General features: G+C 42.7%; 1 protein-coding gene across 1 annotated transcript in view; it reads left to right on the top strand.

Annotated features, from left to right (window-relative positions):
- The first annotated feature begins 13,159 nt into the window (after positions 1–13,159).
- Positions 13,160–24,282, top strand: part of LOC144500432 (regulator of G-protein signaling 10-like) — a 49,222-nt gene continuing 38,099 nt past the window's right edge. Inside the window, exon 1 of the mRNA XM_078223328.1 lies at positions 13,160–13,396. Coding sequence (XP_078079454.1) covers positions 13,345–13,396 — 52 coding nt within the window. The 5' untranslated portion in view covers positions 13,160–13,344. The remainder of the gene's footprint in view (positions 13,397–24,282) is intronic.

Raw genomic sequence — 24,282 nt, 5'->3', positions numbered from 1 at the left:
TAATCTGTCTTCCTATTATTGCTGCCAAAGTGGATAATCTCACATTTATCCACATTATACTGCATCTGCCATGCAATGCCCACACATTCAGCCTGTCTAAATCACGCTGAAGCACCTCTGCATCCTCTTCGTAGCTCACAATTTTGTATCACCTGCAAATTTGGAGAGAGTACATTTGGTTCCCTCTTTGAAATCATTAATATATAATGTGAACAGTTGGGGTCTTCGCACAGTTCCCTGCGGAACCCCACTAGTTACTGACTGCCAATCAGAAAAATACCCATTTATGCCAACTCTTTGCTTCCTATCTGCTAACCAGCTTTCTATCCAGCTCAAGACATTACCTGCAATCTCATATGCTTTGACTTTACATAGTAGTCTGTTATGTGAGACTTTGTCGAAAGCCTTCTAAAAGTCTAAACCGCATCCACTGGTTCTCCTCGGTCAATTCTATTGGTTACGTTCTCAAAGAATTCCAATAGATTCATCAAGCATGATTTCCCTTTTATCAATCCATGCTGACTTTTTCTGATTATACCACTGCCTTCCAAATGCCGAGTTATGAAATTGTTGATCAGCTCTAGCAACTTCCCCAGTACCGACGTTAGGGTCACTGGTCTATAGTTCCCTATTTTCTCTCTATCTCCCTTTTTGCATAGTGGGCTTACATTAGCTACCCTCCAATTTGTAGGAACTATTCCAGAGTCCAAAGAATTTTGGAAAATAACCACCAATGGATCTATTATTTCCAGGGCCACTTCCTTAAGATTATCAGGACCCAGAGATTTATCCACCTTCAATCCCATTAATTTCCCCAAAACTATTTCTTTACTAATGCTGGTTTCTTTCAGCACCTCACTAAAACATGTTTCGCTCAACACTTCTGGTACATTATTCATGTCTTCCTTTGTGAAGACTGAAGCAAAGTACAAATTTAATTCCGCAGCCATTTCTTTATTTCCCATCTGTAAGGAGAGAAAAGAGCTGATGTTTCATGTCCAGATGACCCTTTGTCAAAGCTTTGACCAAGGGTCATCTGGACTCGAAACATCAGCTCTTTTCTCTCCTTACAGATGCTGCCAGACCTGCTGAGGCTTTCCAGCATTTTCTCTTTGGTTTCAGCATCCGCAGTAATTTGCTTTTATCTTTATTTCCCATTATGAATTCTCCTGTTTCTGACTGTAAGGGGCCTACATTCGGTTTTGTCAATCTTTTTCTTTTTACATATCTATAGAAACTTTTACAGTCAGTTTTTATGTACCCCACTAGCTTACTTTCATACTCAATTTTTCCCTTCTTAATCCCTTGGTCCTCTTTTGCTGAATTTTAAACTGTTCCCAATCATAGAATCCCTACAGTGCAGAAGGAGGCCATTCGGCCCATCGAGTCTGCACCAACCACAAATCCACCCAGGCCCTATCCCCATAACCCCATGCATTTCCCCTTGCTAGTTCCCCTGACACTAAGGGGCAATTTACCATGGCCAATCCACCTAACCGCACATCTTTGAACTGTGGGAGGAAACGGGAGCACCTGGAGGAAACCCACGCAGACCCGGGGAGAATATGCAAATTCCACACAAACAGTGACCCAAACTGGGAATCGAACCCGGGTCCCTGGTGCTGTGAGGCAGCAGTGCTAACTATTGTGCCACCATGCCAACCCAGGCCTATTGCTTTTTCTTGCCAATTTGCATGCTTCTTCCTTGAATTTGATTTCCCTTGTAAGCCATGGTTTGGCCACAATTCCCTTACCGCCAAACAGGAACAAACAACTTCTGGAGTTCACCTGTTCATTTTTTAAATGCCTGCCATTGGCTGTCCACTATCTTTCCTTTCAATGTTTCCCAGTCCATCATGGCCAATTCATGCCTCATACTACCATAGTTACCTTTATTGAGCTTCAGGACCCTGGTCTCAGAAACAACTACAACATGATCCACCTTGACAAAGAATTCTACCATATTATGGTCACTCGTCCCCAAGGGTTCTTTCACAACTAAATTGCCAATAATCCTTTCTCATTGCATAACACCCAGTCCAAGGTGGCCTGCTCCCTTGTTGGTTCCTCAATGTATTGCCCCAGAAAACCATCCCATATGCACTCCAGAAATTCCTCCTCTATTGTACTGTGGCCAATTTGACTCTCCCAATCTATATGCAGATTAAAGTCACCCATAATCACAGATTCCTTTAACACATGCATCTCTGATTTCCTGTCTAATGCTTTTCCCAACATTACTGGTCTGTATATCACCCCCACCAATGTTTTTTGCCTCTTGTTGTTTTTTAACTGCACCCATACAGGTTCCACATCTTCTATGCTAGTATCTTTCCTCAATATAGTATCAATATCATTTTTATTCAACAATGCAACTCCACCACCTTTTCCTTTCTGTCTGTCCTTCCTAAATACTGAATAATCCTCAATGTTTAGTTCCCATCCTTGATCACATTGGAGCCACGTCTCTGTAATGCCAACTATATCATACCTCTTTATATCTATCTGTGCGACTAATTCATCCATCTGAGCATTCAAGTACAAAACTTGAAGGTGGGCACTTTTGACATTTCTTTTCCCTTTCCTACTGTTTTTTACTCAGCCCTTATCTGACTCTGGCCCTTGATTTCTCTGCCTATCACTTTCCTTATTTTTTTTACTGTCTTTTCCTCTTGTTCTTAGTTCTCCCTGCTTTGAATCCTTGCAAAAGGTTCCCACCCCCCTGCCATGTTAGTTTAAACCCTCCCCAACCAATCTAGCAAGTGTCTCCCCAATGTCATCAGTTCCGATCCTGCCCAGCTGTAACCAGTCCAGTTTGTACAGGTCCCACCTCCCTCAGAACTGGTTCTATTGCTCTAGGAATCTGAAACCCTCTCCCTCACACCATCTTTTCAGCCACATATTTATTTATCCTATGTATCCTGTTGTTTCTACTCTGACTAGCTCGTGGCACAGGTAGTAATCCTGAGATCTTTACCTTTGAGGTCCTACTTTTCAGCTTGCTTGCTTCCTACCTCCCTATATTTTATACCTCATCCTTTTTTTTTAAACCTATGTCGTTTGTACCAACGTGTATTACAATCACTGGCTGTTCGCCCTCTCCCTTCAGAATGTCCTTCAGCCACTCCGAGACATTCTTGACCCTAGCACCAGGGAGGCAACATATCATCATGGAGGCTCGTTTGCAGCCACAGAAATGCTTATCTGTTCCTCTTAAAATTGAATTCCCTATAACTATTGCATTCCCACACTTTTTATTCCTCCCCTCTGCAGCAGAACCAACTGTGGTGCAACGGATTTGGCTGTTGCTATTTTCCCCTGAAAAGTCATTCCCCTCAACAGTATCCAAAACAGTATATCTGTTTCACAGGGAAATGGCCACAAGAGATTCCTGCATTGCCTGTCTAGCTCTCTTGCTCTGCCTGGTGGTGACCCATTGCCTTCATGCCTGTGGAGTCTGAGCCTGTGGTGTGACCACCTCTCTATATGTGCTATCCACGATACTCTCCGTCTCACAGATGCTCCACAGTGGCCCAGCCACCGCTCCAGCTCCGAAGTGTGGGCTTCCAGGAGCTGCAGCTGGAGACACTTCCTGCACACATGCTGGCCACCGAAATTACCTGAGACTACAAGTGATAAATTTATTAAATAATACCCAACCTTTCTACTTACCAATCAGCTCTTTCCCTTGTGTCCTCTACTACTGCAGCAGGGCAAGACCACATCTTGCTTGCCCCCCCTCACAGTGCCCTTTTTGTTTGTTTAGAGGAGGAGGGTGGGAGGGAAACACTAATATAGTGTCTGGGGCATAACTGCTCCTTGTCACCAGTTCTCCCTCTATCCACTATACAGTCAAGGTGACTGCGGCAACTTCTCCCAGAATGCTCCTCGGTGAAGTCTCTCTGCCACCTCTGCTGGATGTTCTTCTCCTGTTTGTCTCTGGGAGGGGGGGGGGATGGGGCTCTTCCTCAACCTCTATACAGTCAAGGTGACTGCAGCGACTTCTCCCAGAATGCTCCTCAGTGAAGTCCAGTATTATTCTTGCAAATCTGTGCTGAATTCCCTCCAAGGCCAATATATCCTTTCTAAGGAGTGATGCCCAGAACTGCTCACAGTATCCCACGTGTGATCTAACCAGCTTTGTATACTGAAGCATTATTTTTACTCCCTTGTACCTGGGCACTCTATTGTCCCATTGCTATCCCTTCTTCTTGCACTTTTCCCATAGCCTTTTGTTTTCTCTTCTGGTGCTTATCCAATTCCATTTTGAAAGCCTTGATTGAATTAACCTCCATCCATTCTCAGATAGTGCATTCCAGATCTTAACTACTGTCTCTGTTTAAAAAAAGTGTTTCCTCGTGCCACCATGCATGCCTTTCACCTTATAGTGCAGGCTTCTGTTTTTCAAACCCTTTGCCAGTCGGGCAGTGATTTCGAAAACCTCTACCAAATCTCCTCTCAACCTTCATTTGTCTAAGTGAAACAACCCCATCTATCCATGTAATTACATCCCTGATCTTAGGAACATACTCCCAGGTCTCTCTGTTCCAGCAGCTTCTTTAGAGTTGTACCCTTTAGTTTATATTGCCTCTTCTCATTCTTCCAACCAAAGTGTTCTTCTGTGTTAAACATCATCGACCATGTGACTGCCCATTTCACCATCTGTCTATACTGCTCTGTGAACTGAGCAAGCCTGAATGAGTCAGTCAAAACTTGAAAGCCCGAATGATATCAAGACACCAGTATCTTGGTTCATCTGTATTTGTCAATTATAGTCCTACATAGTTCATCTACAACTAACCTTGTTTAAAACATAGTGCGAATTCAGCATTCCAGTACAAGGCTCATCTGGAGCATCAAAAAATTGGCTAAAGAATTCAACGAAAGGAATATCAGTAGGCCTAATCATTAGCTTAAGGATTTATAAAATCAACACATCTTGACTATGCCACAACACCCTGTGAAACTACAAAGGAAATTACACAGATGCTATTTTAGAAAATGCTGCAAATTCCAATGCAAGTTTCTGCTTGATAAAGGAAGTGAATTCTAGTGGTGAAATCATCCATTATATTACTTCAAATTCCTCATTTTAATTTTATGACTTTTTCTTTCTGGTGTTCTTCAGAATAAAATAGTTATTGAAAAAAGTAAATTTGGTTTATAAAATTCCATATTAGATAAATAATATAATTTAAATAAATAAGCAACAATGTAATTATTCTTGCCAAAAGGAAAGGAGGTTTAACTTTGTTTGGACTTGCCGATAAAGTGCTTGTTGAACAGACTTTACAGGGCAGACATGTGGATCATCACGAGGTTCAGTCCCAACTGGCTATGTGCTGTGCAAATGCAGTAAGAAATAAAGTGTAGGTGGACTTTGCAGGATCGCCTAATTTTTACAAGCATTTATAGATACAACTGCAGCTTTGGCCCTATGCAGTAAACTGTTTTAATGAAGGGACTGGGAAGTTGCCGTGCAGATGAAATTTATAGTGGTGTAGCTTAAGAGAGGAAGTATTCTCAGAGCCTTTAGGAAGTTCCAAAATGCATTCCCACAGAATGACATTCTTTACAAATGGGGAGGGGGGGAGGGGCGGGGGGGTTGTGCCAGGCAAGATCAAAGTGAAAGGTAACCAATGCAAAGATATTAAACAGAATTTATGGATAGGTTGACACAGCATACGTTTCTCTTTTCGTGGCTGGTGAAGTGAACATTACACTCTGCCACTGGGTGTCAACAACGTCACTCTCTTTGGCATTCCAGGATATCATCAATATTGAGCAGCCATGCTGCATTGGGGAGACCATGCAGACATTACGACAATGGATGAATGAACACCGCTCGACAATCACCAGGCAAGAGTGTTCTCTTCCTGTTGGGGAACGCTTCAGCGGTCATGGGCATTCTGCCTCTGAACTTCGGGTATGCGTTCTCCAAGGCGGCCTTCACGACACACGACAACGCAGAGTCGCTGAGCAGAGACTGATAGCCAAGTTCCGCACACATGAGGATGGCCTCAATCGAGATCTTGGGTTCATGTCACATTATCTGTAACCTCCATTACTTGCCTGGGCTTGCAAAATCTCACTAACTGTCCCGGCTGGAGACAATACACATCTCTTTAACCTGTGATTAACCCTCTCTCCACTCACATTGTCTGCACCTTTAAGACTTGATTACCTGTAAAGACTCGCATTCCAACCATTATTTTGTAAATTGAGTTTGTGTCTTTATATGCCCAGTTTGTGAACAGAACTCCCACTCACATGATGAAGGAGCAGCGTTCTGAAAGATAGTGGCTTTTGCTACCAAATAAACCTGTTGGACTTTAACCTGGTGTTGTGAGACTTCTTACTGTGTTTACCCCAGTCCAACGCCGGCATCTCCACATCATGATTATCCACAAGAGCACAGAGAAAATAATTCCCTTTGTTACTTATATTTATTCAAGTATTATTGTCAAATAAGCATTTCCAAAATTGATTCAGTGTGGTGGTGAATACAAAGTTTAAAAATATCAATTCAGTCCGTTCTTATAGAAAAGATTGATCTAAGTTAAGGAAAAGTACATTTTTCTGAAATACATATCTTCACCAATAGGAACAGGAGTAGGCCAATTAGCCCATTAAGCCTGCTCTGATATGTTGATAGAATGATAGAGACGTCTTGCATCTAGAATTTCCTACTCCGCCTGCACTACCTGTCACTCACCAGTTTCAGATTATTCGTGTTAGTTTTTGTTTAAGCTGGAGCATTACCACTGGTTTGATTTGTTCAATATTTTTAACAATCCTACTTGAATTATTCCACAATTCTGCAATGTTTTGATAGTCACTGAGCAAAGTCTGTTCTTGAACGAGAAAGTACACTCTTGACCTGGTAAAATTCATTACAACAGCAGGTGTGGATGATAAATGAGAATCACATGAGGTAGAAAATTATGCAAATTATGCAGTTTGCATTTTAAAAATGGAAGCGGTGCCACAGTACAGGATTACAACCTATATATGAAATGGAAATGAAAATCTGGCATAGGTGAATGGGGAAATATAATATATATCTTCAGGGGTTGGCTGACTTAATGTTCCCTTGGATGAAATTCTGGCAAAAATACAAGCCTGTTCAATTTTTGAATTTTAGTGGTATGCCTTAGTTTACTCCATTACTCCATTGGGCGGCACGGTAGCACAGTGGTTAGCACTGCTGCTTCACAGCTCCAGGGGCCTGGGTTCGATTCCCAGCTTGGGTCACTGTCTGTGTGGAGTTTGCACATTCTCCTCGTGTCTGCGTGGGTTTCCTCCGGGTGCTCTGGTTTCCTCCCACAGTCCAAAGATGTGCGGGTTAGGTTGATTGGCCATACTAAAAATTGCCCTTAGTGTCCTGAGATGCATAGGTTAGAGGGATTAGTGGGTAAATATGTAGGGATTTGGGAGTAGGGTCTGGGTGGGATTGTGGTCGGTGCAGACTCGATGGGCCGAATGGCCTCTTTCTGTACTGTAGGGTTTCTATGATTTCTATGATTATTACCTTACTAATGGAAAATGTTTCCAGCATTATTCACTTTACAGTATTTTTATCACTGAAGTTTGTAATTTTGTTTTCATTCACAACTCACAATAAAAAAGGTCTACAAAATCTTCAACAATATTTTTAAAGCAAAATCAATAAGGTTATGAATCATTTGAATCAAGAATGGTTGGAAAGAAATGAAAAAGGGGACGACATGTATGAGATGAAACCATTATCCCTCGTACTGACATAAAATATGAATGAAGCATGCACTCACAAATCACTTACCTATTGAAAATGCTTGCTGCATGTTTAACCATATGAGGACAAAAGTTGATTTTCAAATATGTTTGCATTTGGGAATGCACTTTGCAGAAAGCTAATAAAGTTATGTAACGCTCTAAATCTCAGTTTATACTGATGGATCTCCCTTTATGGCTCAGTAATAAATGAACAAACTGTTCTAGTGAGCTACACAGACTCAAAGTGAAGACAACCCTAACGTATTATTTAGCGTGTAGCTTTTAAGATGGCATTCCTTCCATAAGCCAGACATTGATGTAGTGCTGCTTCTACAATGCTACTTATTTTCTGCTGAAGTATGCACCATGCTTTGTGTACTTTGACTGCAATCTACTGCAGCACAGATCAGGAAATAAGCTTTCTTTAATAATGCCAGTTTCACATGGGTTCAGGGTATGTGCTTATTTTTACTCCAATAGGCCTACAAAAATAGAGAAAAAAAATTAAACATCCTCTTTACTCTTTTATTCAATTACATGATGTGGGCATCACTGGCTAGGCCAGCATTTATTGCCCATCCCTAGTTACACTTGAGAAGGTGGTGGTGAGCTGCTTTCTTGGCTGCTGCAGTTCTTGAGGTGTAGGTACATCCACAGTGCTTTTAGGGAGGGAGTTCCACCATTTTGACCCAACTACAGTGAAGGAACAGCGATATATTTCCAAGTCAGGATGGTGTGTGACTTGGAGGGGAACCTCCAGGTGGTGATATTCCCAGGTATTTGCTGCCCTTGTCCTTCTGGATGGTAATGGTTGTGGATTTGGAAGGTGCTGCCTAAGGAGCCTTGGTTAGTTCCTGCAGTGCATCTTGTAGACGGCACACACTGCTGCCACTATGGTGGAGGGATTGAATGTTTGTAGAAGAGTAAATTGTCATTTGTCTGGAACTGAGATAATTGACCTCCAACCATCTTCCTTTGCGCCAGGTATGACTCTAACCAGTGAAGGGTCCCCCTCCCCATTCCCCGATTCCCACTGACTCCAGTTTTGTAGGGCTCCTTGATGCCTTACTCAATCAAATGCTGCCTTGATGTCCAGAGGGTGGTCACTCTCACCTCTGGAGTTCAGCTATGCCACATATTCTGATTACATGACTTTTATGACCTGTGAGTCCAAAATTCAAAATCTGTACACAAAGGTGGTGAGCTGGACAAATAGTTACAATAAAATACTGTCTACCTTCCTCCACAATGGCAACAGTAATCAATGCCAACCTTTCCAGAATGGCCTGGAGTCTCCTGAAATCAGCATCAACCTCCCAGCAGCCAAAGAAAGCCTTCCAGGAGATCTTAGAACAATATTTCATTGACACCGTTTGCTGCACAAACATCATCATCCCCAAACCAGGAAGGAGGATCCAACAGCATTGGCTGGGAAACGTAGTGTCTCTATGCGTGTGTGGTGGAAAGCATGGAATTGAGAGGCGAGCAGATTACAACCCAAGGACAAAGCAACTCAGGGAAGGGGTGCAATACCAAAATTTGAGGTAAATGATGAGAGTAGTCATTGGATACAGCTGTGACAGAGGGTAAGTATTAGCTCAGTTGAGATTTCCTTGTTACTGATGTTTCCAGTTTCTCTAATGCTACTTTACACACAAGTATTTGTATTTAGGAAGTGTAGGAGTTAATGTGCGTTACAAGAAAAATCTAAGTGTTTAGGATCAAGATTACAATGTGAGAGGGCTTCTCGTTCTTGTTTTTCCTCTATTTGTACCTCCATTTCAATACACTTCCAAATTTGAGGTTGTATCCACAAGACACTGCCATATTTGCTGCCACTTAAGGGTAGCTGGATGCATAATACATAGCCACACAGTGATGTCCCCCAGCTCTAGACTCTAATGAGCAAATCCAGTAAGTGATGTAGGCTGTTAATGCTTTATTATATACTTCTCCGAGAAGTGCATATGTTTTCCCCCAATGCCAGAGCACATCATTTTGGACTGTCTGGAGCAGACTTCTGTCAAGGTCACAATAATGCATGTGATGGGGCACACATTATACATATTTCATTAAATGTTTAGTAATTTAATTAAATGAGCTACAACTTCTCATGGGGTGCAATTTTTCAAGCTCCAATTTTCCAGAAGCCATATTGCAATTTACAGTTCAAACTTTGGTGTCTCAATACCATTAAATTTTATCATTAAACCAACTTTTATGCTCCCAATAGCACAGGTTATAAACTTAAAGAAACTTACTTTGTTGAAGTGTACTTTTCTCCTTTTATTATTATGTCAATAACTTCAAATCTCCAATGCCCAACAGCTAGTTTACCATATTCAGTCTCATTATGTAAACTATTAAGGATGATGAACATCCCATCAATTCATTGATGTTTTTTCTTTCTGCTAACATTGAAAATGCTGAAAATGTCACGTTGATTCAGTCAGTGGCACTCTGGCTTGAGCCAAAGGATTGTGGTTTAATAACCCACTCCTGGACTTAAGCACATAATCTCGGCTGACATACTGGTTCAATTAGACTTCAAATCTTCTGTGGAGCTTTTTAAAAATGAACAGAGAATTTTCCTGATGTCCTGGCAAACATTAATTCCCTAACTATACCAAAACAGTTTATTTGGTCATTAAGATTGTTTGTGGGATCTTGCTGTGTGCAAACTGCTTGTCTGTTTGCCGAAGAGTCAACAGTTTAAGAGTAACTAATTTACTGTAAAATGTTCTGAGGATCTTAAAGTCACACATAAAAGCAAGCTCTTTCCTCCTTAACATAAATGTCAGGGAGATTTATATTATCTAAAATCAAAATCACGTGCAGGACTTTCCCAATGTCAGCCACTAATATTTAGCTCACAGTAGCAGAGTGGGACTGCTGATAATTGGGCTGAGATAGAGAGGCCAATCTGCTAAATACTTGGAAGCAAGCTGTAACAATGGAAACAGATAGATGTTGTTGGGAGAATTAAAATGATCCAGATAAAGAATAACTCTAATCTGTACACACCATAATTCCTTGAATCACACCATACGGTATTACAAGAGTAAACCAAGTACTGGGGATTCATTTCCAGAGTGGAAGAATTGAAAAGTAAAGAAATGATGCAAAGTTTCTATCAAATCTTGGTTACAGCACACTTGGGACACTGGTGTATTATATGGTTCTGGTTGTCATATTATGAAACTGATATAGAGGCACTGAAAAAGGTCCAAAAGAATTAAAGGATATATTAGAACTGTGATGTTATACAATCAGAAAAAACTGGGTTTAATAGAAATCTTTAAAATTCTGAAAGATTTTGATAGGAGCAAGCATAGAGAGAATGTTAAAATAAGCAAATTACTGTGGATGCTGAAATCTGAAACAAAGATAATGCTGGAAAAACTCCAACAGGTCTTGCAGCATCTGTAGGGAGAGAATACAGAGTTAATGTTTCGAGTCCATTTGGTTTTTCATCAGAACCGGAAAGATCGGCCATGATCTTACTGGCTCGCCACACCAGTCAATCGCGAGCCAGGGAGATAGTGAACGAAGATTTAAAAAATGATTTGCGCCCATTCATATCCTCCCAGCCCTGTTTTGCCGGTGAGATCAGCTTCACGCCCAGAGAGGGCCCGAAGCCGATTAACATAAAAATAATTTAAATTAAAACACTTACCTGCTCCACATGGTTTCTTCCAGCCTCCCTGAATCTTCCCCTCCCTTGCCAGCGAGAATCACTATGGGTCTTCACCAGCAGACTCCAGGCACCATGGCCATGCTGGGGACATCGGAGGCCACTGACGCCCCTGGGTGGCCAAGGCCAAGCAGTGCCCATTGAGAAGTGCCAGCCTGACAGTGCCGATTGGCACACTGGTGTGCCAGAACAGGACCAAGGGGGTTTGGCCTGAGTGGTGATGGGGCGATACTGGGGGAGAGAAAGCCTATGCAGGGGGGAGCTCTGCAAGGGGGGGCTATGCAAGGAGGGAGGGTGACAGAGCACAGCGGGCTCTGCCAGGGGACTCATCGGGAAGGTCTTGACGCCCTGATGCCAGTGACCTGTGTTGGTGTGGGGGGAAGCCAATGATGGAGGGTAGTCTGATGTCCGTGGGGGGCAGGGGAAGGAGGTCTCCCAGTTCAGTAGGAGATCAGGGCACTCTGTGCAATGGCGCTCAAGCACTCTGGAGCCGACTTCCTCAGCAGTCTTAGGCTCTGCACCCCCCTTTCAAGCGCAAAGCTCCCAGCTGACAGAGTGTAGGAAGATTGCAGTGTCGGACCAGCCCAAAAAAGCAGTGCGGAACACTCTCGTTTTCAGACTTTAATGACAGAAGATTCTGCCCCGTGTGTTTTTCTTTGTGGGGATGAGCAAAACTGAAGTACATCAACATAAAATACTCACCAAGAAATCAGATAGGAAATTCAGAAAAAAATAATTTATTCCCCATAAAATCGTAGAATAGAATCACAGAATATAATAGAATCCCTACAGTGCATTTGGCCCATCGAGCCTGCACCGACAACAATCCCACCCAGGCTCTATCACTGTAACCCCACATATTTATCCTGCTGGTCCCCCGACACTCAGGGACAATTTAGCATAGCCAATGCACTTAACCGGCACACCTTTCGGACTGTGGGAGGAAACCAGAGCACCTGGAGGAAACCTCTCACCATCTGGCAGCACTTGACCTAAGCCTTGGGCGGTGGTTAGCACGGCTGCCTCACAGCGATTCCCGGCTTGGGTCACTGCCTGTGTGGAGTTTGCACATTCTCCCCGTGTCTGCGTGGGTTTCCCCCGGGTGCTCCGATTTCCTCCCACAGTCCAAAGATGTGCGGGTTAGGTGGATTGGCCTTGATAAATTGCCCTAAGTGTCAGGGGGATTAACTAGGGCAAATGCGTGGGGTCATGGGGATAGGACCTGGGTGGGATTGTGGTCAGTGCAGACTCGATGTGCCGAATGGCCTCCTTCTGCACTGTAGAGGGATTCCATGAAGCCGGGAATTGAACCTGGGTCCCTGACGCTGTGAGGCAGCAATGCCACCGTGCTGCCCTAATTAAATGTTGCCAACTCCTACTGATTAGCTGCCTCAAAAGATATTACATTGTTTGCAAAGCATTGGACTTGATAACCCAGCCAACAATGAAGGTTTTATTTCAAACATGCACTATTTAAGCAGGCACAGCTTCCCAGAGCCCGGGTAACTCCTCTGAACAGTCCAGAAGAGTTCTGCACAGTTGATGACTGCACTGATGAATCAGTGAAGGAAATGGACACCCTTTCATCCACCTACACTGATGACACAGCTTCGTATTTCCTTTCTTTGATGCTTCTCTCTCTCTCTCTTTCTCATTCTTCCTGTTCTTTCAGTGGCTGTTCGGGTGTCAATGAATTGCGAGGGCTGAACTGTGTGTGTGATGCGCTGTGAGCACAGTCTAACCACAGGAAGCCCCATGCCACACTTGTTCAGAGCAAGAGGGGGAGGAGGAAGATGCACACTGTTGTCGCGTCGGTGACTCAGTGAGAGAGGAAAAGAGCTGTGAAGAGAGAAAGAAAGTGTGTGTGTGGACTCCTTCGAGACTCACCCAGGATCATGTTCGTGTCCAAAGCTGTCAGCCGGCTGAGCCGCAAGCGGCCACCCTCAGGTAAGGTCCAGGGGCAGAGGGAGAGGCAGTCGCCGCTTCTCCTCTGATCTCCCGGTCGGTCAACAGTTGGGACTGGGACCATTGGTCTGGCTCGTGTTACCCCTCGCACGCGCCAATCCCTCTCACTCCAACCGCCCCGCTCCCACTCCCTCACGCGCGCACACTCCCCCCCCCCCCCCCCCGGCTCTAACGGTCTTTTCTCGTGCCACCGCCCCCCCGGGTTTGCCCCGCTCTCTTGCGCGAATCCGCTCGCCCGGGGGGGGGGGGGGGGGTGTGGGGCGGGAGGTTGCGCGCAAGTCCGACTCCGACCCCCCCCCCCCCCTCCCTCCCCCCCTCCCTCCCTTCCTTCCCGGCTGTCAGACTATTTTTTTTTGCGCCGAAATGCGGAACCTAAGCAGCCGAAAAGTGCAGCTGCAGCTCGAGAGAAACTTAGCCGACTCCTCATGTTTCTCTCTCTGGATTTTTGAACGCTCCCGACTGCTTCGGTTTTAAATTATTCCCCCTCCTCCACCATCCCCCAAAAGAGCCATTGCCCCTTTTTCTAAATGTTTTTTTTTCACCGGTGTTAGTTCAAGGAAGAGCTTTCTCAACCTCATGAATGAGGAATTGGTTACAGGGGAGGAAGGACTTGCTACCGCTTTTCGTGGTAATCTTTCTTACCATCTGACAGCACTTGACTTCTTTAAAAATACTAGTTTTCTTTTCAGAACTAAATACAGAGGAAAGGTACGAATTATAATGCGTGTAGTTATTCTCTACCCATCTGATATTTCTTCTCTCCATCATTTGCCTTGCCCAGGGGGTTACCTGCCTCGCAAGATAGCTTCACAACTCCTATAGAACAGGCATTTTGTACATGACTAATTGGCTATGACATCCATGACAAGTGTGATGAAACTGTTTCCTCACTCAGTGGTCTCGAGGATGTTGGCTATGAGGGGAGGTTGAATAAACTAGGATTGTTTTCATTGGAAAGTCAGAGGTTGAGGGGAGACCTGATGGAGGTCTACAAAATTCCGAGAGGCATAGACAGGGTGGATAGTCAGAGGCTTTTTCCTAGGGTGGAAGGGCCAATTACAAGGGGGCACAGGTTGAAGGTGAGAGGGGGAAAGTTTAAGGGAGATGTGCGGGTGAAGTTTTCCATGCAGAGAGTGGTGGGTGCCTGGAACGAGCTGCCAGAAGTGGTGGTGGAAGCAGGCACATTAACAACATTTAAGAGGCATCTGGATGGGTTCATGAATAAGGAGGAATGAGAGGGATATGGACTGAGTACGGGCAGAAGGGTTTTTTTTGCTTTAGTTAGGGCATCATGATCGGCACAGGCTTGGAGGGTCGAAGGGCCTGATCCTGTGTTGTACCTTTATTTGTTGTTCTTGTGAAAACTAGCCATCTGGGGTTCCAAACCATGATTGTTCATCACACAGGTATTATGGAATAGGAAATCAGTTGGAGCTCCCTTTCCCTTACCTGGGTTGTTCATTAATTGTGTCCCCTTCTTCCTACCATTGGTCTTTTAATGATCAGATGCTCTTCAGAAGAATGCATAATCAGTACATATCCTACATGCCTTAAATAGATTCTCATGAACTGCAAATGTTGTTGACTGTGAATACTTTCCAATCAGCCCAGTATCCATTTTGTAGTTGGAAACTAATGATTGAGATGGCATAGGTTTATGCTTGTTGTGACACAAAGATTCCCCACACACCCCTTGATGTACAGGCTTCTAGCTTTGGTTTCTGAGTTGCATGTAGCAGGTTTATGCTGCCTGCAATCATGATTACTATTTCAACACTGAATTGTTTTTTGCATTGTTGTACAGCTGGGTGAGATTTTGCATTTCTTGCTGGTTTTAGTTCAATTCTTTATCAATAGGGTCTGTCTTATGCATACCTAAAATGTAATATTTCTTACTGGATATATCTCCCAGCAATTGACCTTGACAAATTGCCAAATGCAGTTCCGTATCATGCAGTGCAATATAATTGATTAGAAGCTTCAGTTTTCTCTCAGATTCCATAGAATCCCAACAGTGCAGAAAGAGGCCATTCGGCCCACTGAGTCTGCACCAACTCTCTGAAAGAACATCTCACCCGTGCCCTCCCCTCCACTCTATCCCTGTAACCCCACACATTTACTATGACTAATCCACATAACCGACACATCTTTGGACTGGATTGGATTCATTTTCCCATTGGCACAATGAATACTTTAGTCAGTTGATTGCTGTAATCATTGTGAAAAACTTTGTAGGTAGTACCTATATTGCAAGTGGCGGTAGCTAACACTGGTTTATTAAAGGCTGTATGATGTTACTCTTCTCTATTAAGCACACAATGCAGCTGGGATTAGGACTGCACTTCATGACCTAGGCGAGTGTGAAATTAAAAAGAAAATGATCTGAAATTGTGTAATCTGATATTTTAGTGGTTTAACTTTGGTGCTAAACTACAATTTGTTTCTGTAAGATAAAATGAAATTCCATATGATTTTAAACATGCATACCATAAATCACCAAAATAGGAAATTCAGGGGAAGTGACCATGTATGTCTGCTGATGCATTGAAGATTATATAGATTGTTGGCAAAGGGTGAGATATATTAACATGCTGGTTTAGTATCAATAGATATAACATAATCAACCAATCACTTAGTACAAAGTTAAAAATCAGCACAATCTAATTATTACACTCAGCTATTAATAAATTAAACAATGCAGGCTAAAAGTTGGAGTAAAAGATGTGTAGGTTAGGTGGCTTGCACTACCAACTTCCTACTATTCGTTAAATCATGCCGTTTCAATGTTTAGATTCCCAACACTGTAAATTCAACATATTTAAAAAGAAAGTTGTATTTTTGAGAAAAGATTCCTAAGAACAAGATATTATGGATTCACTATTTTTTAAAGGCTGACCATGTAGGAAGATAATAGGATTTGTAATGCTTATTGAACAGTCCTCAATACATTTCATGCTTTTTCTGTAAGGGTGTTTTGTTCAAAAATAGTTACCTATTTATGGGTTAACTTAAAATTTTGAATCCTAACAGTACTACAGAATTACTGCTACTTTAATAAAGTGGTCTATTTTTGATGGATTTTTAAGATAGTGTTCACAAGAACTTCCTTTGCACATTTTAAGGTCATTTTTCATTATTGATACTTGGTGTTTTTAATGGATTGAATAATATTTTAGCAGGTATAATTCCAGGATAGAGAGTAAATAATGACCCAAGGTTTAAAGTTTATTTATTATTGTTACAAGTAGGCTTACATTAACACTGCAATGATGTTACTGTGAAATAACCCTTAAATTCATTAAAGCTACAGGATACAGCAATTAAGATCGTGTATTCTTAAAACTAAATGCTATCAGGACTTTTTCTATTTTACTTTTGTTTAAATTATGCACTTTAGTTACAAATAATCCTGATTTCTGCTTTGCAAAGCTAGTTCCTGTCTAATGCAAAAGTCAGGAACCAGCAGCTTATGCGGGAGAACATTGCTACTTTATAAAGCCAACACATTTGGCTTTGGGCGGTACAATGGCCTGTGGTTAGCGCTGCTGCCTCACAGCACCAGAGACCTTGGTTCAATTCCAGCCTTCAGTGACTGTGTGGAGTTTGCAAATTCTCCCCGTGTCTGCGAGGGTTTCCTCCAGGTGCTCCGGCTCCGGTTTCCTCCCACTGTCCAAAGATGTGCAGGTTAAGTGGATTGGCTATGCTAAATTGCCCCTTAGCGTCCCATGATGTGTAGGTTAGGGGGATTAGTGGGGTTACGGGGATAGGGCCTGGGTGAGATAAAAGGTGTGTTGATGCAGACTTGATGGGCCGAATGGCCTGTTTCTGCATTAAATCTATGATTTAATCAGTGATGCAAAAATCCCACAAATGGATCAAATCACAAGCAGAATATTTGTCAAGTGTGATACTTCCATTATTTAGTGTTCTGTTCATTTGTTAAGAGTTTAAATTTTAACTTTAACACTATATTATTTTCCATTGTGACCTAGTTGTTGTTCTGTCATATCCTTAATGTTCAACATGATTACTAATATCATATCAATGCTACTTACTAGTTTTGACAGCATTAAAGAGTTGATTATAAAATGAAACTGTTACAAAATTACAAAGAAAAATATAACCGATGGAAAACATTGGTAGCTGCTTTCCACATTCATTCATGCCAAAAGCATTATTAAATGCTTACGACCATCGTAACCTTATTTAGATAGTTCTCGGTTTCCAATAGCATGTTAAAGGTTGTAATGAAATGCAGTGTGAATTTCTTTAAATGCCACAGATTCATTTAATTTACAACCTGGACTTTTTATAAAATTGACTTAATTTGTAACTTGGCCTATTTGCTTCTTTGAGAGAAATTCCATTTTGCGAAATATCTCAAATTAGTCACTTTATGCAAACTTATCAGAAATTAGACTTGGGAATCCACCACAATGCTATGTATTTTCACAAAATTATCTGTTCCAGCCCTTGTGTCAGCTAACCTTTTGTACTAATACGGGGGTGAATGCCTCTTCACTAATTTACGAACCCATTCTTTAGAAACATAGTAGCAATTTCGTGGATTGTCCCTTTAAGAGCAGCACAGCAGAGTAAAGCTCACAAGGCCTGGGTGACTAGTCTGGACTCAGAGTGGGGGAATTCAGCCCATGGTAAGAGAGGCTCTTAGCCAGAGATATTTGGGAGCTAGCGACAGCCATGCGGCTGCTGTAGAATTCTTGTTAATAAATACCTCTTGAATTCTGTGAAAGTGCATCTTTACATCTGGCGACGAGGATGGAATTATTCTGACACTGCCTCTGGCCTGCCAACTGTGAGTATCCTGTTTTAATCAAAGTCTGGAAAAAAAAGTACTCACTAAAATGCTGTCTTTGGGAGAGTAGACCCATTTGAGATATTGCCAGACCCTGAGTAATGTAGAATCCGAAAAGATGAACAGTTACAAGATAGCTGAGCAACAAAGAACACGGCAAGCTGCCTGGATTAGAACCCACAAGGAGAGTAAATGCAATTCAGAAAAAGTACCCACACTGACATTGTAGACTAGGAGGTGGTCTGGGAGGCTTATTGACGAGACCGAGGGACAGGCGCAGAAGAAACCTGAATTGGCCAGCAGAGTCAAAAGTTTAGAAAAAAATGTGTAGAGAAAAAAGAGAAAACCCTGCAGAGCAAAAGTGTGGCTTTACATTTAACAAAACAAGGAACTTAAGTTTTAAAACAATAATTGCTGCTGTTCAGAAGAACCAGAGTACGGTTGTTAATTTAAAAAAACTGGACTAGGGCTGAAGGGTTTAGAAGTTCCCCACGACAAAGAGTTGCTGCAGTTTAACAAAGTTCAAAAACTTAAAGAAAATGGCTGGCACTAGAAAGCAGTGCTGCTGCTTTAACTAAAGAAAAAGTGGCCCCAAGTGCACTGCATCGAGGTGTGCCAAAGCGCGGGAAAATAAAGGAGCTGAAGCTGAATGACAGGCTCCTGATTTGCCAGATTGGAGGAGAGCCTGCAAGGGTTCCATGGCAGTTAATCCCTGCACTGATGAACCTCAATCAAGTAGAGAGAAGTTTTTAACCTTTTAAATCAAAAAAGTTAACAAGTTTTTAAAAACGGTCCTCGGGCAGCACGGTGGCATAGTGGTTAGCACTGTTGTCTCACAGCGCCAGGTACCCGGGTTCAATTCTGGCTTTGGGTCACTGTTTGTGAGGAGTCTGCACATTCTCCCGGTGTCTGCGTGGGTTTCCTCCGGATGCACTGGTTTCCTCCCATAGTCCAAAGATGTGCGGGTTAGGTTGATTGGTCATGCTAAATTGACCCTAGTGTCAGGTGGATTAACAGGGTAAATATATGGGGTTACGGGAATAGGGCCTGGGTGGGATTGTGGTCAGTGTAGACTCGATGGGCTGAATGGCCATCTTCTGCACTGTAGGGATTCTATGACTTTATGATCAGACCATGAGAACACTGGGTCCCAAGTGCAGGAAGAATAGCAAAAACTGGCACCTTCAAGAAAAGAAAAGGACTCTCTAAACAGCCAGAAGAAAAAACTTCAGAGATCAATGGTAGGGTTTTCCTTTCCTTTGGTAAAAGGAGATGTTTTAAAAGTTAAAAAGAGAGCAGCCAGATTCGTGCCAAAATTCCAAAAGTGCAAGAAAAACAGAGAAAGCTGGCGGCTAAGTAAGGGATTACTACACAGTCTTAAAGAGGTAATACATTTAAAGTGGCAATGCACTTAAAGTGGCAACCACAGGAAAAAAACCTAGGAACTATTGAACACAAAGAGGCTTTAAAACTCTCGAGGACTTCAAAACAACAAGATGAAAGGGCTGACAGCAAACTTGAAAGAAATGTTGCATAAATTTACAAAATAATGTTAAGAAGAAAGAGAATAGTCTAGAACTGAACTCAGTAAGCAGCATGCCTGCATGGTGTAGCTCCATGCAAGTCTATATTTGGAACTGTACATAGTTAAAGCCTACCAATTAAAAGGCATTTATGTTTAAACACATGCACCTCAAGAGCTCAATGAGCCATCACCATTGCATCATAAAGAATCCATAGTAAGTACATAATATGAAACTTCAGTAGTGGATTAAGTTGGATTCCTGGAATTATTGCTTCTAAGGCTGGACCCTTCTCATACCAAGTGGTCATGGAGGGACGGATCGTTCATAAACACATGGACCTGTAAGCACCGAAGTACCTGCTCGACCAGTATCGACATAACTGTGTCTCTGTGGAAGGAAACAAATAGCGATGAAATGCCTGTGCCAGAAGGGGTACCCATTATTGCAGTTCCTGTTAACATCAATCCTGTGGAAGCATCTCAAATAACAGAATTACACCACTCTGCAAGGAACAGATAACCGCCTCAAAGACTTGATTTATAGTTGTCCAACTCATGTACATAATGCTCAGGACTGTGTGAATTAGTTACTGAAGATTGTTTAAAGGGGGAGGGATGTGGCGATTGTTCGTTTTTAGGGAAACACAGCAAAGGATCACATGTCCTGGATGATCAATCAGGACTCAATGGGGAAAATCCCATGGTGAGAGAGGCTCGTTGGCAGAGACATTTTGGGAGCTAGCAAGAACCACGCAGCTGCTGTACAATTCTTGTTAATAAATACCTTTTGTGTTTACTAATGAAGTCTATGAAAGCTCATCTTTACAACAACTAATGCAAATTACTAAATCTTCCATGAGGAAAGATTTAGTAAAGAAGATAGAATAGCTTTGTTGTTTGTTTGGCATTGTCTTTATGCCCCCATTTAGTCCATTATCTGAGACTGTGGCATGGTTTGGACATTGGTCTTTTCTGTTGCTGTTGTCAATGACAAAATATATCAGCTGTTGGAAATCATGAATATCAGTTTGGTGTCAGTGCTACTTTCCTGTAATGTGGAGTCTAGAGGGGAAAATATAGCCAAATACATCAAATTGGATAATTATTATAGGTTGACTTCAGAACTCGAATTATACTACTTCAGAATCCATGGATGAAATTTACTGTCCTATGATTGGCCATCAGCTCCCAGAGTCCTTGATCTTGGGGGAGGCCTGTCACTACCCAAGTAATTGTCAGTTTGGCACTTAATTCAGTGGCCTTTCCAAAAGGAGGCGTCATTGTGCTCTAACTGGTGGGCAAGCTCCACATCATTTCATTTAAATACCGTCCTAAGTCTCCTTTTATGGTCAATGACCAAATCCCACCAGATCTTTTATAGAACCCAAATTGACTCCAAAAGTTAAGAACAGTAACTAGGACCATTAGATTGCTCTGTTAAGTATTTTTCATATTTCTTCTATTGAATTATTTAAACTTGTTACACCACTATTAAATCATTACTGATTCCTTTTATTCAGATTTTTAGGAATTTTCAGGGCTTTTTAAAAATATAGAAGGCAGCATAGCAACAAGATATAATCATGGAAAGGACTCACCAAATTGACACTGGTTATTACTGAATCTATGGGATGATCTGGAGAAATTGTACTTGGGTGGCAACTTAAAGGGTTAGAAGAATGTACAGTAATAATTCCATGTAGTAGTTGTTATGATGGCCAGGGGGGAACGTCAATAGATCTCTCCTTGGGTGTCATAGAGTACAAGCTCCCCTATTAAATGAGTGGAGGCTCGCCCAATGGGAAAGGAGTAGCGGAAGTTTAAAATAAGCTGATTCTAGTCGGTCCGGCCGGAGTCCTGGATTTGCCTTATGTACTGTAGCCACTGAAGTGGTGCTTTATTCAATATGTAACTAAAGGGTACTGGTGATGGAAGACTGGCCTTGGCGAGATTATTACATTGGCGACAAGGAGCAAAGCGAGTTTTTTTTCTTCCCTCTGGACAACTTTCATTATCAAGACAAGTAATACTCTGGTAAGAAAAATGCCTCTCTTTGGTAAACTTGAATGATAGAATCCCTACAATGCAAAAGAGGCCATTCGGTCCATCAACTCTGCACTGACTCTCTGCCAGGATATCTTACCCAGGCCCCCTCCACCGTCCAATCCCTGTAACCCCCTACATTCACCATGGCTAATTCATCTACCTACACATTATGGGAGACTAAGTGTAATTCAGCATGGCCAATCCGCCTAGCCTGCACATCTTTGAGGCTGTGGGAGGAAACACGAGCACCCAAAGGAAACCCTCACAGACAGGGGGAGAATGGACAAACTCCACACAGTCACCCAAGGCCGGAATTGAACCCAGGTCCCTGGAGCTGCCTGATGCCTACGATGGAAGCGTAGAAGATTGGACCCAATATGCAGAATGCTTGTGTTTTTTCCGGGCTAACAATATTGAGGTGTATGAGAAGCAGAAAGTAGTCCTGTTGACGGCATGCAGGGTCCTGACATTCAGTGTAATTAAAGCCTGACCTACCCGGATCCTTCTGACTCAAAAACCTCTCATGAATTGGTAGACTTTGTTAAAGGCTACAATGATCCAAAGCCTTTTATAATACTCCAGCAGTACTGCTTTAACATGGCAGGGTGAACCCCTGGGGAATCTGTCACTGAACTTCTGACCAGGTTACGAAAATTGACAGAGCACTGTGAATTTGAGCCACCCCTGAACAACCTGTTGCGAGATAGATTGGTCTGTGGAATTAGCAACTTGAATATCCAAAGAAAAATGACTTCCAGAACCCAATTTGGATCTAAAGAGGTTCATTGAGATAACTCTATCATTGGGGAATGCAGAGAAAGGAGCTCAGGAACTACAGGGGATGTCAGACAGCAGTGTCTTCCAATCAGGGAGAGGGGCCTCAATTGTGAGAGTAAAATATCAGAGAATTCCTTACACCGATGCCCAAGTCGCATCACCACACAAGGAAAGGCAAGAACAGCCTTCAGACTCCTAGGGAACATATTCCAGAAGGTTGTAGATGCCAGACAGTGAATGCTGCAAAAGACCTCAGCTGAGGCAAAAATATAGGGGCAATCAAACGTGTGCTATCTTGGAAAGAAGCCACGGTCAGTGCCTGATGTACCTTGCAGGTATGTCCACTACCAGGAACAAGGACAACGCGATTAAGTCGCATCCCTACAATGAAGGCTGCCCCATCATGGTGGAGTTGTTAGTAAATGGCCATTTATCCATTAAAAATGGAAGTGGATATAGGGGTTGCGGTCTTCGTTATTGGGGAGCAGACCTACAATTGCCTCCAGACAGGTATTTAGATCCTGAGTTTAGAAGACACAATGGTAAGGTTAGCCAGCTACACGGGGGAATCGTTGTAGATAAAGGGCACCATGGTGACCCTAGTGACTTATAGGCAGCTTGACTTCCACTCATTATTATGCGGTGGCAAAGACTGAGTCTAATGGGGAGAGATTGGCCCCAGCATGAACTGGCTGGAGATCTTCAGGCTGGGTGTGGGGGGGACTATGAAGTCTTCAATAAGTACCCTGAGGTTTTCTAGGAAGGACTTGTAAGGAAAAGGGGAGCCAAAGCTAAGATCTACATTGGCCCAGATGCTACGCCTATATATATATGAGTACACTTGCCTGCCCTTCGGGGTCTTGTTGCATGCACAATTTTCCAATGAGTTATGGAGAACATACTCCAAGGATTACCCCAAGTAGTGGTGTACCTGGACGATGTCCTGGTCACAGGAACTTCGGAACGTGAAACTAGTAAACCTGGAAAAGGTCTTACAGAGATTCTCAGAAGTCGGGATATATCTGAAGAGGGAAAAATGTGTCTTCCAAGTGAGTGCATGACTTATTTCGGCTATCGGGTGGATGGCAAAGGTCTTTGTCTGGTGGAAGACAAGGTAAAAGACATTACGGAGGCGCCACCTCCAAGGAACACCATGGAATTGAAATTCTTCCTGGGGTTAGTGAATTATTACGAGAAGTTTATTCTGAATTTTTTACTTGCCCCCTTATATTCCCTACTACGGGGGCGCTGCAGCTGGAGGCTTTCAATAGCTTTAAACAACCACTCTTGTCTTCTACTTTATTGGCCCATTTTGACCTCACCAGGGACCTCGCCCTGACATGTGATGCCTCCCCTTATGGGGTTGGGGGCAATACTGGCACACTGCTGGAAATATGGAAGCCTATTGCACATGCATCTAGGACCCTTTAGAATGCTGAAGAGAGGTATTCCCAAATCAAGAAAAGGGGGTTGGCTGTTGTCTTCAGCATTACAAAATTCCGTCAATACATCAATGATAGATGCTTCATCATTGTAAGTGAGCATAAGTCCTTATTGAGACTTTTTAAGGAAAACAAGGCAATACCCCCCATTGCCTCTGCCTGGATACAGCAATGGGCCTTGTTACTGGCGGCTTATGAATACCTCCTAGAGCACTACCTCAGGACTCAGATAGCTAATGCCGATGTGCTGAGTCGTCTGCCA

Source organism: Mustelus asterias, chromosome 11, assembly GCF_964213995.1.
Source record: "Mustelus asterias chromosome 11, sMusAst1.hap1.1, whole genome shotgun sequence".
Taxonomy (NCBI): domain Eukaryota; kingdom Metazoa; phylum Chordata; class Chondrichthyes; order Carcharhiniformes; family Triakidae; genus Mustelus; species Mustelus asterias.
Note: the sequence above shows the minus strand (reverse complement) of the source record. Positions and strands in the feature narration are given on the sequence as shown.